Here is a 15655-nt window from a genome sequence, read left to right as displayed (position 1 = left end):
CATGCACATAAACGCATGGCTTCAGCACCCCCCTCCGCAAACATACACACACACACCCAAACACACAGGCCACCTCCTCCCCCTTCGGACACCCACTTACGTTCACAGTCAAGGGGGACATCTGGGAGGGGATGGGTCCTGGCGACCACCACACCAGCAGGACTCCGCCAAGCTGTATTACGTCTTGTATTATGGTGGGCGGAGTCCTGCTGGCATGGAGGTGCCAGGGAGGGACCCACCTCTGTAGTGCCGACCGCCAGCACGACTGCTGGCTGCTTTCCGCCTCAATGATGGCAGAAAGCAGCCAGCATTCGTAATATAGAGGTCTGCTGACTGCCAGCACTGGTGGTCGTCTGGCGGGTTGGGCTGTGGCGGTCAGGGAAATTGATCATCAAAGTCCAAATGAGGGCCTAATTCTTTTCAAAATTCATATCTTCGGTTCCCTTTATCTGATTTTATTTGTTTTGGTGTCATTATAAAGATACAAGTATGTCCCATGTTTATGAATTGGTATTGAACTTTTAAACTGTTTATTGTGTTTTATTTAATTACTGTTTTGTGATACTTGAATGCTTTACACTTTGTCTCCTAGTTAAGCCTTGTCGCTCATTGCCAAGCTACCAAGGGTTGAGCTGGGATTAATTTATTGAGACCTAACTGAACCTAGTGGGGGTTAGTGGCCTATTGCTAAGTGTAGGTACATACCTTCCCTTACCATTAATCCACTGTCCAACAGTATACAACCCTCTTTCAAGAGCCAACACCTTCCACCTCCCTGGTCAGTAGCATCTTCAGTGATCTTGTACCCCTTCTTGAAAAAAGGTTCAGCTGGTGTATCAGTCTATATCCACGGCCTCCAATAACACATTTCTGAGCATGACCACCTCACATCTTCTCTAATGTGGTTTAATCAAAGTCCAACCCTATCATCACAGTCAGTGGTCTTTCCACAATCGCCAGTCAATGAAGATCGTTGAAAGATCAGACATTTCCACCATGACTACACTCCATCTCTCATTTGAGTTGCCTTTGAAGTTCTCTAAATGCTATAACCAAAACAAATACACCCCTGTAGATGTCAGTGGTTTGGAAGTAACTTTTTCTTTTTCACTTTCTTAGGGGATTTGGAGAAGGTTTATGACTGTGAGAGATCACAGACAAAGTTATATCCAAAACACATTGTTATTGCATGCCTCTGAGAAGAAATTGGCATGAGAGAAGCTCTTTTATGTAGTTATCACTAATGAAGTGTGCCACGATTTGGAAACTAATTATTCACTCCTTGTCAGAGTGAAATAAATGTATCCAACCAATTACACTTGATCCTATGGTGCTTGTATTCAATTTATTGCTACACTGCCCAATGGCTTCCCTAATGAGCCTTGTCAAAACCAAATTTTGACATCTGGTGCAAACTAACACACGATGTTCAATGATATGACTACATTAGTGTTTATAAGACTTACAGTCATGACCACCAATTAACACCCCCACATTTACGTGGTAGGCGTGATAAACTAAAGAGCTCACACTTTAGGGCCTTGTGATCTTGTGCCTCACAAATAAAGGATGTCAGAGCCTGATTCAGTCTGTTTGTACAATTATTTTAGCATGGTATAATCATCTTTTCTATTTGTTAATAAAGAATTGTGTATTATTTGTCTTTAAAAAAAAAAAAAAAAAGGTTTATAAATAAACTTGTATGGAATTTAACATAGCCAACTACACGATGGAGGCCGACCTCAGAAGTGCGCAGGACTCGCCGATTTATTCTTTTAAAATATTGTTAATGTGGTGATATTCAGCAAACTTGTTATCACCTATGTATTTTTGCAATATATTTAATTGTTTTGCATAAGTAGATAGTGAATCTAAATAAAATATCTATGAACTACATAAGGATATTATTCCCTGATGTGTTGTAAAAGATTTGACTGTCATTGAAAAAACACAAATGGTGCAAATTATGGTTAACTGCGAAATAATAATTGAGAGCACCTATACCAATGTTATTCTTCCAGGACATTTTATCAGTTGTTACTATATATTAAGCTAGTGTAGCACCACCTCCTTCAATGACATTTAGGAACTGAAATGTACCGATTCTGTTGTTGCCAGACTGTTTCGTTGTTTCCATGTTGGCAATAGCATGATGTGATTTTGCTGCTCATATTTGATCTGTTTACTTATTTTCCAGAATTTATTACGCTGAAAAGCTGATGAACATGAACCTTGTATTTGTAATTGCTGAGAGCAAAAGCACGTGTCTCATGTGCGATGCAGGAGTACTTATTCAAGCAGAGCAACCTTGTATCCTTCCAATTGAGAGCATTTATCATCATATATATCTCAGTTACATGAACATGTACCTATGTATGGAATCGTTTTTATACAAAATGACTGATGAATGAGGCAAGATAAACCGTGCGTAGATGACGCCTGTTTTTCATCTTAATGGTAAATATAAGTTAGTATAACTGCAACTTTAAATGGATGTTGATGCTAGGTTGGCACACGGGAGACACGCTGACACTGTATTTTCCTTTATTTGTATGTTTAAATTGGACCACTGCTGTTCTATTGAATTTACAATTTGTCTCTGTTTCTGAGAACTCAAGGGGTATGCCTGTTCCTTGACTATTTAGAACTAGAGGTAGAAAGTCCTTTGCAGTCACAAACCCTGCAATTAGTGAACTCAGAGGGTTTGCGACCCCAAAAGGGCTTTGTTATGTGTGCTATGCCCATTTTGTGAGTCAGAAAAGCCTTTCCGACTCACAAAATGTTTTTTTGCGGTCCACTTCAAATTGTAGTTAGGAGGGGTCTAGAAATAAGTGCCCCATCATAACTGAAAGTCATAATTGTATGTATGAATGTTTTTCAACCACAGTTGTGGATGCAAACCATTGAACAATTACTGACACCCCTAAGTAGGTGGTAATTGATTCATAAAGATGGATATCTTCTCTTTTGTGAATTTCGTCAGCAGCTTCTGGCAGGGATAGACCATTGTTTAGGGGACCAATGCCTGCTCCTGCTGAGGTTTTTCGAAAATGAAAACGTTTTGTTAAAAAACAACTCTGAGTCCTTTAAGGAGCACTGGCACTTAAAATAAAACATTTTCTATTTGGTAATGCAAACACAGGGATGGCAATCTGCTCTTCTTTTCAGGCCATTCACTATGTATGTATCTAATCATACGGGGTGTGTATAATTGATATTAATTAGGCGGGTGCATTTTTTGTGTGTGATCTAATAGTACAGAGGTTGCATCCAAAATTAAACACTGATGGCAAAAAGTCAGTGTGCAATTTGCAACCACAGTTTATTAATTGAGACGTCTGGCCGATAGTGTTGGATTCATTTAAATATGTAGTTTCTGAGTTGGCAGAATCCAATTCAAAAGTAGGACGTGGGTTAAGGGTACATCACAAACACAGGTGCTGGATTCACGGAGGCAGTCCCTCCATCCTACTGGCTCTGGCAGCAGGCATTGTGTGGTCAGAACTCAATTGTAATAAGTTACTGCAATTGAACAGCTTGGTCACTTACTTATAATAGGTGACTGGGTGTGTCACAAGCCACCTATTATAAATAAATTGCAGAAGGTTTCTATACAGGGATTACAGAATGCCAAGCATTATAAAGAGATTTTTACCTACTAATGTTGAAGGCTGCTTGCACTTCACCCTCATCAATCAGGGGAGAGGCATTGCCATACACAGGCCTTAAAAGACAACTGCTTATGTAAATCTTGAACAGTGGGGTGCATCAGCTGAAAGCTCTGAATGGAGCATTTCTTTCCTCTTTTAGTGTTTGCCATTTTTGCTTCACTGGACTTGCAACAACCAGATCTGGGACAGGTGAATGGATGTGTGCCAGTTGCAAATCTTGTAGCATCTCTTTCTGGATAATGGACACAGCAATAGTTTAAGGATAAGAAATGTTTGTCTTTAACCATGTACAGTGCTCTCCTGTCTTTTGTGTTGGTTTGCGCTAGAGAAATGCTATACATCTACATACATTTGTGCAACTCGAACTGGCCCATTCTAAATAAATATTTGTGAGTGGTGCATTTGTGAATAAAACAATTACACCAACAGAGTATTTTGCAAATGCGTTACTTACTTCTGCCTGTCAATGCATATAGAAATGTGGTTTTCCCTCTTGGAGCTAATATTGTAAGGCTGGCCCATATGCTGTCTTAATAGTTATTTAGAGTATTTATAGAACACTGAGTGGCAGAACCTTTCCTTCTTGGCACTCTCTAATGAGGCCACTTTACATACATCAACCTGAAATTCATACCTGTGGACCTGCAGACCTCATCCTCTCTGCAGGAATTCAGGAAAGGACTCAGGACCTGGTTGTTTGACTGAGCCAACTGCTGCAATACTCTCACTGCCTGGATACCCTCACGAGTGATTAGTAGTGCTTTACAAATCCAGATTGATTGATTCCAGTCTAAGTGAGAAACCATCTGGCTTTCCACTCTAACCTTACTAAATTTGAATAGAGACTGCTGGGCATACAAATAAGCCGGATTAGCTGTAGCAACTGAGAAAGCTCTATCACCTGATCTCACCTTCCTCATTGAAGCGCTACTTAGTAAGGACAAGTGAAAGGATCTTATAGTAGGTACTGGTGAATGTCTTTTGAACTTTGTTACGAGACAAGAAGGGAAGGCTTTGATATGCTGCTTTATGAACAATGGGTAAAGATTTAAAATGTGTCCTTTACCTGGAGCCATTGAAGCTTATACATGGAGAGAGTTATATGTTCTCACTGTTTCTGCCCCAAATTAGATCTGGCTTCTGTTTTTTGTATTTGTTGCAGGCAAGCCAGGACCCTTTCTGTTGCTTTCAAGTAGAAACTGCTAGAATATTCCAGTCTAAATTACAAAGATGCATTAACAACAGATTTGTGATATTGAGTGATATGGAAAGGCCAGATGCAGCAGACTAGTTATAGCTAAAATAGGGACTAGAAAGCACATCTAAAGGAAGATTGTCTTTCAATATGATATTGAGGATTTGGACAACATGTGACTGAATGGGGCAGTCACCCATAGATAACAGTGATTCAATGTTAGTCCAACCTTGAGAGCTTCTGTCTTTAAAAAAAGCTCAGTCTTGGCAGGGTGGGGCTTATACATGTTTGCAGACATCAACTATTTCATGCTAGCAATGAAAATATCTAAAAAGCATTTATAATTGTCTGGCTTCACGGAGGAGTATGATTGAATGAATCCTGTTGAGTCAGACTAAATATTTTTGTGTGTCATCTGCCTACATGTGAAGTTTCACTCCTACCAAGAGCAGAAAGCCAGCTAGAGGTTAGTTATAGATGTTCAAATAGAATGGCTACAGCAACGATCCTTCAGTGTACAAGGTGATGATGTGCATTTAAAAAATGACTTTTCTTCAGCTTTCAATTGATATGTATTTATTTATATATTTTATTTTATTTATTAGCATTTTTCTATAGTGTGCACAAGGCCAAAGAGCATTGGAAATACATAGAACAGAGGTTTAGAGGTTTATATGGCTAAGAACAGTTGCAACACTTACAACAGCCAGACACATATAAAGCAGGACTAGAAGGTGACAAAAGAAAAGTCCACATAAAATGTGAAGCTAAAAATGTAAATGCATGGAGCCAGGAAATTAACTGTTATCTTCAGGATTCTAGAACAAATATACAGCAAATAGGTTTATGTGGCAGATCTAAGTCTATTTGAAAAAGCCTCAAATAAACCACATTCCAATAGAGCTCATCTAGAGAGAGGTTTCTGAAGATGAAATAAGAGGTTTGCAAACATTTTGTCAGTTCAGTCAGCATGGTAAGGATCCAGAGAAACCGGGACTATGCTGCTAGCTGATGTTTTTTCTAGAAGAGACTGGAAAGATGTATGAAAAAAGCATGTACTCTTATAGGTGGTATAGGTAATTGGTCAGACTACTCAGTGAGTAAAGGACTGAGGCAATATGCTCGAAACATCCAACCAAATCTGGAGATCAGGAAAGTAGCTGCATGCAGGAAGTCCCTGGGGTTGGCAAGAGAACTTTAAAATGCCAGAGACAGCGTTTTCATAATCTAATCTGCATAGAACCAGGGTTTGGGTTTTCTCTTTAAGGTCTTGTTCCAGTAAGTGCTTCTCCCCCTTAATTAATCTGAGTTAATGGCTGTCATTCCTAGTCATTGTCACATGTTTTCATAAAGACTGACCTTGTTATCAAGAATGAAACTAGTTTATTTGTCACTTTTGATGATCGTCAGAGAACAATCCATGACAATAGTGGAACCTAGTCATTGTTGTACTGGATATAGGATGTGTGTGATTAGACCAGTAGGAATTTGATTTTATTAAGATTGAATATGAGGTAGTGAACTATCTGACAGGCCTGTATTTTGCACAGAGTCAGTGACAATGACAAAGTATCATCTTGGGAGGAGACCATCATATATAACTGGGGATCATGAGCATATTGAGATTGAGGCCAGATTATTTTATAATGTCACCTATGGCTTGAGGTAGAGATTGGATCTATTGGAACATCTTGAGAAACAGCTTCCAGAATGGACAGAGAGCTGGCACTTTTGATCCATTGTGATCAGTTTGCTAGATAGAATATGAATAAATCCAAAACTTTGCCTTTAAAGCCTTTGGAGTATTTTAGTGCTTGAATCATATACGTCATTTAGAGGTCATCAGGGATGCAGCCGCGACCTATGGCTTACCCCTGGTGACTCCTAGTGTTGCCTATGCACCTTTTTGGCCTTGGATGTGGCAAAATCAGTGTCAAGAATAAAGGGGTGGTTCCGCCGTCCTTATCTTTGGGTTATTTTACGCTGGCAGTGAATAATTGCATAGCATTTACTATAAGTGGAATGAAGCATCAGGAGCTGGAATGGAAGCTTCACTAGCAGCTAAGGTACGTAAATAATGGTTTTAAAAGTATGTTATGTGTGTTCCTGTGGTTGGGACTGTGTGTGTGAGAGAATTTATGTGTAAGCATGTGTGTTTGTATGTAAGCATGTGCGAGAGTGAAAGTGCCAGGTAATGAGTGAGAATAAATAAAATGTAATGTTATTATGTGGTGAACTTGCCCCTTTCTGCAGAGTCACCCGCAAACCTTAAACCTTTAATTCTCCAATTTTTGCTGAATTTATTTTTGTTGGCCTTAGGACTCTGTGCACTTTACTACTGCTAACCAGTGCTTAAGTGTTTGTGCTAAACATGATTAAATTGGGTTACACCGGGTTCCATATTTAATTTACTTATAAGTCTCCTGTAGAGTGATTTCCCATATACTCAGTACCAGTAAATTAAATGTTACTAGTGTGCCTGCAACACAAATTGAGCCACTCACATAAATAGCCCTTTAAAACATGTCCCAGTCCTGATATTGCAGCTAGAAGGCGATTCAACAATATAACCCCCTTGCCAAGCCTTAAACTCCCCATTTATAGCATATACGTCACTCAAAAGGTAGGCCTCTTAGTAAAAAAGAAAAAACTACTAAATTTGTTTTTCATTACTGTGAGGCCTATCTGTCCCATATGATAACATTGGGTGGCCTTATCACATTTATTAAATGTTACGTTTTTATTGGGGGATGATAAGCATTTCCTGTTTGGAACCTATGAAGTTGTACTTCAAAATCATCTTTAATGGTAAGGTGGTATTCTAAAATACAGTTTTGAAAATTCTAGTTTTAGAAAGTTGGAATTGTTCTGCCCTTTAGCCATTTGGTGCCTAAAGCCCTCCCTGGGTCTCATGACTGAGTGTAGTTGGAAGTTATTACTTTGTGAATTCCTTCAAGACAGTCATACAATAGAGAGATTAAGTGTGCCTGAATGGCTCATCTTCTGGCAGGATAGGGGCAGAGCTGAGCAGAGCCGCACTGGCAACTGAATATGCTGTGCTGTGCCTTCACACAGCTTGGCACCACTCAATTGTTCTTTCAGGCAGCTTGAACCAGGTTAGGGGAGTCCAGAAATTCCAAGCACTTCAATGAGAAACCTCTTGAAATGTCTCCTAACTTCAAAGAAGACACCATGTATAAAAATAGAGCTCTCAGAACCACTCTTCGGTTCAATGTCTGGACCTGCGGAAGAACTCTCAGAGGACTGCTTTCTGTTGTGGCCTAATGTGTACTCTACAAGACTGCTTTGCTGCACCAGGAAGGACTGCTTTGCTGCCTGGAACCTGCCTTGAACTCTCAGAGGCCTGCCCTGCTGCTCTAGCACTGCTTCTTCACCTAAACCCATAACTACCACAGTGACTCCAAGGGCTATTTTGATGGCCTCCTATTCAGAGCTACAGGGACATAACAGACTCCCACCAACTTGAACCCACACTTGGGCCTAGCCTGAGTAAGTCTTAACCTCTCAAGTGCTGCCCCTCCAGGCCTGGACTTTTGATGATGGTACTAAATGTGCCCAGATAGCCAAAATCCAAAACTTAGGAGTTAAAACATTTGTGGCTACAAATTGCTCAGAGAACCGAGGAAAGACAGGGTCAACATGCTCATCAATCTGCCAGAGGTACATTGCCAGTTGGCCTCTCTTTGTGGTAGCTCCCGCTACATTTTTCTCCACAGCATATCCCATCTCCTGGATTTCTTGTTGATTACAGCCTCCTGCCTTGTTCCGATAAAGATTTTTGACCTCCATAAAAGTGACCAAATCCAAATGTAGAAATCTTCACCGCAACTTCATCTAGCAGCTCCCTCAAGACAAAGCTCCTCTCTCTGACGCTGCCTGCAGCTTTGCCCCACTGAACTTCATCTTCTCAGAACTTTTTCACCAGAACTTTTTCTACTTTGGTCTGTGCCAACTAAGCCTAATCCACTTCTTGTACCCCATCAGCAGCACTGCATTGCGGTTGTTTATATTTTACAACTTTGACCCAGTCTCACGCAATTAGATTTCCACAGTTGTCATTTTGAATTTTATCTGCTAATTTTACCTTAAACTTAAAAAATTCATAACTCCAGTTCTACTGATTGTTGTTTTGATGTCAAATACTTTATTAAAATGTAATATATTTTCCTAAATTGGTGTGGGATTTTTCTTGTGTTAGGTTTTCATGTTACTGCTGTTTGTGTGCTGCCTAAATACTTTAGACATTGCCTGACTGTTTTTGTGCTAAGGTATCCAGGATTATGCACAAATTGCTATGGATTTTGGCTGTTACTTGACCAGGGCTCACACGCCAGTCAATCAACAACCACATTTCCCATGGTAAGCCTGTCTCCATCCTCCATCTTGTGCATGCTAAACCAAGGGCATCCAAAATGGTTCCCACTAGTGTCAGTACTCAGACTCATGCACACATAAATAATACCTACTTCATGTGTGCTGCACACTTTCTCCACATGCATCCATGTTTGTTATTCACATGCCATGTCAACATAAGGATTTGGGCGTTCACATAAAAGCAGAACTTTATATGAGAGTGGTTGAAGGCCACATTCTCATTACCTCAGCTGAAAAGGTCTGGTCACACTCTCAATCACAAAACAAAGTATTCTACCACCACTAGGACAGGGGCAGTAGTCCTCTGTCCACTCTGTGTTTATGCTTGGTGCACCCCTTCCAAGTCACAAAACAGGTCCTGAACCTTGCATGCTCAAGTGCAAGGTCAACTACAGGTCATTCAAAATACTGCTGTCAGCTGATTTGCAACCTGCCAGCCCAGTTTTCCTCTGCCCCTATTTTGAAAAGCAGTGCACTGTTTATCTATAAAAAAAAATAAGCAATGTTCAAACTTTGTTGTTGGACACACAAGGCATTGTATTACGCCTGGCCCATTTATTTGCATTACAAATTGAAGTCTTATCTGCCCTTCAGAAAGCTGACATCCTCTAACAAAGCTCTTCTGCAGTTTCCCTAAGTTTGCACAATTAAATTTGGTGGTAGAGCGTTCTCTTACTTAACCCCCTAACATTAGAATGCTGTCTCTCGTCACATTTGCACCTGCCTCAATTTTAGGAAATTTTATAAATTGTTGAAAACATGGCTGTTTTAGTCAGCTCTTCCTCTGCCCATACAAAGCAGGGATGAGATACTCCTACAGGAGTGGGTCATCCATGATATTAAATATATAGAACATGGTATATAGAGTGCATTAGCCTAAAGGGCAGAGTAGAGTTGAGTGGCATAGAGTGTAGTGGTGTAGAATGGTGCATAGAGTTGTGCAGAGTAGAGTATAGTGCTGTACAGTGCAGTGGCATAGAGTGCAGTGGTGTAGAGTGAAGTAGAGTGGAATAGTGCATAGTTGAGTGGCGTAGAGTTCAGTGGTGAAATTGCAGTGTTGTAGAGTAGACTGTCTGAGTGCAGTGGAGATGAGTGGAGTAGAGTGGCATAAAGAGCAGTAACATAGAGTATAGTGATTCATAGTAGAGTTCAGTGGCATAGAGTGCAGTTGTGGACAGTTTATTGGCTTAGAGTGCAGCGGTTAAGAGTAGCATGGCATAGAGTGCAGTGGCATAAAGTGGACTTGTGCAGAGTGGAGTAGAGTGGCATAGAGTGCAATGGCTTAGAGTAGATTATTTCAGACTCTTCAGTGTAGAGTCAAGTGGCGTAGAGTGGGATGGTGCAGGGTACAGTGCAGTTGCATAGAGTGGCATAGAGTGTAGTGGTGTAGAGTAAAGTGGAGTAAAGTGCAGTGGCATAGAGTGCAGTGGTGCAGAATAGGCTAGAGTAAAATGCAGTGGATTGGCATAGAGTGCAGGGGCATAGAGCTGAGTGCTACAGAGTAAAGTGCATTGGCATAGAGTGTATTGGAATAGAGTGCAGTACCATACAGTGCAGTGTTGCAGAGTGTCGTAGAGTACAGGGGCCTAAAGTGGAATTGTGCAGGGTAGATTGCTGTGGCCTAGACTGGAGTGGTGTAGAGTGCAGTGGCAAAAAGTACAGTGGTGTAGAGTAGAGTGGTAAAGAGTGCATTGGTGTAGTGTGGTACAGGGTAGAGTAGAGAGGTGTAGTGAAGTGGCATGGGGACAGTGGCGTAGAGTGGAGTGGTACAGACTGCAGTGGCATGGAATACTGTCAATTAGACTGATGCAGACTTAAGTGCAGTGGTGTGGAGTGGTGCAAAGTAGAGTGGAGTGGCGTAGTGTGGTGTATTCATGGTGTGGTAGCACACTGCCATTACAGACAACACATTTTCAATTGAATTGGCAATTATATTTGCACAGACATACAGTTCTACTAATAAACCCATACAGTGCACAGGCAAATGTGTGTGGAAATTGCATCACCTAGGGTAATGATTTGTTTTGATCATATTGAAGTATTTGTTTCCACCACATTTCAGAAATAACAAAAAATGTGCTTAATTGTGTTCCTATTCTTGCATACTTACACAGTTCATTTAAATATTGTCGTGTGATAGAAGAAGCTCTTTTCTATCCTCAGTATCCAGCAACATTGCCACATAAACCCTCTCATTTTGAAGTCAGAGAAAGAAATGTAAATAAACACCCTCGGAAGACAAAGCCTGAGATTTGACCTCGGTCTTTGATTGCACAGCAAATGTGATGAAGTAGGGACAAGATTTACAGGCCTGTTTACAGAAAGACAGCAGTTGAAAGGATACTGTAATTAAAGTTTTGGCAAGAGAAGGACTGAACTCAAGCAGAACAGCCTAAATAAAGCCAGCAACAGGAAAGCAAGAAAATGTGAGTTGACCCACAAAGCCTGGGCAAGCAATGAACAGAATCATTCCAAGGTCTATTTTCTGCATGTACCCAAGGTGTCTTTAGCAAACCTGTGATCTAAAAAAGCACAATAAGCAATAGCAGCTTGTGTTCTTCTGTTTTTATGCATTGAATGTCAATTTTGACCACAAATGGTGCATTTGCAATGAATATTGACTACGAATGGCAAATAATAATGCAAAGTGATGTAATGACATAACTGTGGGAATTTTACATTATAAGTGTGACACCAAATTCTTGAAATTGCATGATTGATGCCAGCATAATTAAGATTGTTCATTGGCCTAATCTACTGCAACCTGTAAAAGATCAGTCCATCTTGAAGATTTTCCACACCAAAAGTTGAAGGTGACCCTGCAGAATCTGGTTGTGAAGACGACCTTCTGGTTCAGAAGAAGAGAGCTGAAGGGGAGGAAGTGAGGAATGTCTATGGTTAGGCCCAGCAGATGGGGGAAACCAGTCCTGAAAAGGCGATTGAGGGGTGGCCACAAAAATCTTCTATTGGAAGCATCTTGCAAACTGCAGGACCTTGGAGAGAAGAGGAAACTGGAACTGGTGTGATCCTTGGAGAAAGCTATCTGTTGCCCAAGCCTTCAGATCAGGATGTCAACTCACAAAGGTGGAAAATTGCTGATTTAAGTGAGAAGAGAAAAGATCTATGTCAAGGAACTCTAAAGAAGAATCATATTTGTGATCCTTGAGACGACAAGATGTGTTCACTACATGATCTTGGCTTCTGACGTGGGATGGCTAACAAATGTGAGTTGTACTTGACGGAGTAGCACTTCCTCATTGGCATTATGAAGCAAGGGCATTCAGAGCAGATGCTGCCTCTAATAGCTTTATCCTGGGCAGAAGAGAAGCTTTGGCACGCAAAGTCAGCCACATAGGGCAATGGAAGCTACTTCCTGGAGTTAAGGTACAACATTGGCTAACCAAACAACAGTAGGATGGAGAATTCTGAGGTGGTGGAAACTGGTGTAGATGCAGGAACATCCAAACCATCTTGTAAAATGCACATGCAAAATCATCAATTGAGAGTGACACACAGGAGGAAGGGATTTCATCCAAGTCCTCACTGACATTCTCTTCATCCTCCTTGATGTGGGCTTCATGAATGCACCACAAGCATCATGTTCAATGCAGTGCCATAACCCCTTCTGGACAGATATACCAGTGGATGATGTCCCCTTTGGCCTATGAAAGGCATTACATGGGCATTTGTGTTAGCAGAGCAATGCTGGAATCCGCGACAGAGGCCTGGACTGGGTCACCTCCTTTCTCACTGGCAGAACCCAGAGAGTCTGCCTCCCCCATTCCGTTTGGAAGCCACCGAAATCATCTGCAGCGTACCCCAGGGTTTGTCTCTCAGCCCTACCCTCTTCAATGTCTACATGACCACGCTCGCTAACATCGCCCGATCCCACAACCTCAACATCATCTCATACACCAATGACACCCAGCTGATCCTCTCCCTCACCAAGGACTCCGCCAAGACCTACCTCCATGAAGGAATGAAGGCCATCACCGAATGGATGAAGAGCAGCTGCCTCAAAATGAATTCCGACAAGATGGATGTCCTCATCTTCAGCTCCACTACCTCTGCATGGGATGACTCCTGGTGGCCGGCCACTCTCGGAACCGCTCCGACTCCCACCGATCACGCACACAACCTAGGCTTCATCTTGGACCCCTCACTATCCATGACCCAGCAAGTCAACGCCATCTCCTCCTCCTGCTTCAACACCATCTGCATGCTCCGAAAGATTTACAAATGGATACCCACTGAAACCAGTAGAACAGTCACCCAAGCCCTCGTAAGCAGCAAACTGGACTACGGCAATGCCCTCTACTCAGGAACCACAGCCAAACTCCAGAAGAGGCTGTAACGCATCCAGAACGCCCCTGCATGCCTCATCCTGTTACATCCCCCTCCACTGCCACATTACAGACCACCTGAAAAACCTACACTGGCTCCCAGTCAACAAGAGAATCACCTTCAAACTCCTCACCCACGCTCACAAAGCACTGTACAACACCGGACCAGAATACCTCAAAAGACGACTTTCCTTCTACACCCTGACCCAGCATCTCCGCTCCGCTGACCTCGCAGCCATACCACACGTCCACAGAACTACAATCAGCGGTAGATCATTCTCCCACCTTGCTGCCAAAACGTGGAACACTCTTACCACCCACCTGTGCCAGACCAAAGACCTTCATAGCTTCAGGAAACTTCTCAAGACCTGTCTGTTTGAGCAGTAGCAGCACCTACCTCCCACCTCTGTCCCCCTCCCCTCCTCAGCACCTTGAGACCCTCAAAGGTGAGTAGTGCGCTTTACAAATCCCTGATTGATTGATTGATTGATTGTAGTGCCCTCCAAATGACTCCAGTGTTGCAGCAGGCTGGGGGGCATTGCTTAAGGAGGAGTGCTACACAGAATTTAATTTGTACAGTGACTTGTCTAAGGTAGATTGAATCTGGGCATCTGAATTTCTAAATGCATTCTGCCGCTCATGCTGCAAGACGGGATGGAGAAGGAGAGGAGTCTTCATTGTTAATCTCTTCTATGACCTGCAAGGCAATGGGTACCCTATAGGGCCAAGGATTTTGTAAGGGAAGAAATGTGGCCTAATAGCCAGAGCTACTGACGTTGGAATTGGGGAACGAGGTTTCAGTCATGGCGTCATCTCAACATCCTGTGATTCTTGATTTTCTGAACTTCTGTAATGTAATCCAGTAATCATGTAAAGTTCTCCAATGCACTTGCACTATAAAAAGTAAAAGGTGTGATATAGTTAGGTTAGGTTCCAGACACATCATTGGGTATTTGAAGAATGATAAAGCAGTGAAGGCTCATAGATCAGCGACTAGGAGTCTTTAACTCAGAGTCCAGAGGGATTATGTTGAACTGGTGCCATCTATCTATCTTACATTTGTGTAATTAATGAGGCAGTGAAAACTGAGCCTTTTTTAAATCGTAGCTGGAGAAAATATGAATATGTATGTCCTCACTTGCTCCAATGTTCAGAAGCCCTGACTGTATTTTCTTGGGGTGGAAAGGCTGCATTTTAATTAAGGTGTGACTGTGACTTGGAGACATTGTAACAACCAAAAGTGGTTACCAATCAGCAATATTAACAAGAGATCAAAATGGCCACCACATCACACACATCCAAGACACGTACATTGGATGGACATATGAAGGTGCAAGTGTGCCTGTGGCAGAGGAAATCAGAGGACATGTGAAGCTGCTGTTGACTCTTATTGTTGGATAGAGTGAGATGTATGTAAATGCTGATGAGTGAGAGAACACATCACATTTAGGAATTAAAAGATGTAAATAATGATAATGAGTGCAGGGAATTCAGGGAAACCTGAGAAGCACAAAACAAAAAAGCGTTAACAAACAGAGAAAACACTAAGGACAAGGAAGCTTTACAGCACAAAACCACTAGAAAGCATGAAAAAGGGAAAGGACAAATTCCTTCCACTCAACATTACCCCTCCTGTACTGATAAAAATGGTACCTTACTTGTGTGGTGGGCCTAATGCCAGCTACAGGAACAGATCCAACTGAGGTCAATAGGAGTGCCAACACAAGGGATTCCATTGTCCTTGGTTTGATCTGTTCCTGTTGCAGCACTAGGCCCAGCAACACAAGTGAGACAGTTTTTTTATTGGCACAGGTGGGGTGGTAGGAATATTGTGGATTCCTGTGTATTCTATAAGTTTCATATCATAGAATTGTAAGGAAAATTAGTGATTTCAGGCAAAGTTTGAGGTTTACTGGGCATTGTCGGTATTAATACCTAATGGGATCCATGCAAGTCATGTCATCCTAGATTCCCCTAGGTGTCTAGTTTTTTTTTAAATGTACAGGTTGGCTAGGTTTCCCTAGGTGCCAGCTGAGCTAGCGTCCCAAATC

At 41.8% G+C, this 15655-nt stretch overlaps 1 protein-coding gene across 12 annotated transcripts in view; it reads left to right on the top strand.

Annotated features, from left to right (window-relative positions):
• Positions 1-15655, top strand: part of CACNA2D1 (calcium voltage-gated channel auxiliary subunit alpha2delta 1) — a 1459114-nt gene that overhangs the window by 1400365 nt on the left and 43094 nt on the right. For all 12 annotated transcript variants that reach the window (XM_069228696.1, XM_069228697.1, XM_069228694.1 and 9 more), the window contains one exon: positions 2198-2310. In XM_069228696.1, coding sequence (XP_069084797.1) covers positions 2198-2310 — 113 coding nt within the window. The remainder of the gene's footprint in view (positions 1-2197; positions 2311-15655) is intronic.

This window comes from Pleurodeles waltl, chromosome 4_1 (assembly GCF_031143425.1).
Source record: "Pleurodeles waltl isolate 20211129_DDA chromosome 4_1, aPleWal1.hap1.20221129, whole genome shotgun sequence".
Taxonomy (NCBI): domain Eukaryota; kingdom Metazoa; phylum Chordata; class Amphibia; order Caudata; family Salamandridae; genus Pleurodeles; species Pleurodeles waltl.
Note: the sequence above shows the minus strand (reverse complement) of the source record. Positions and strands in the feature narration are given on the sequence as shown.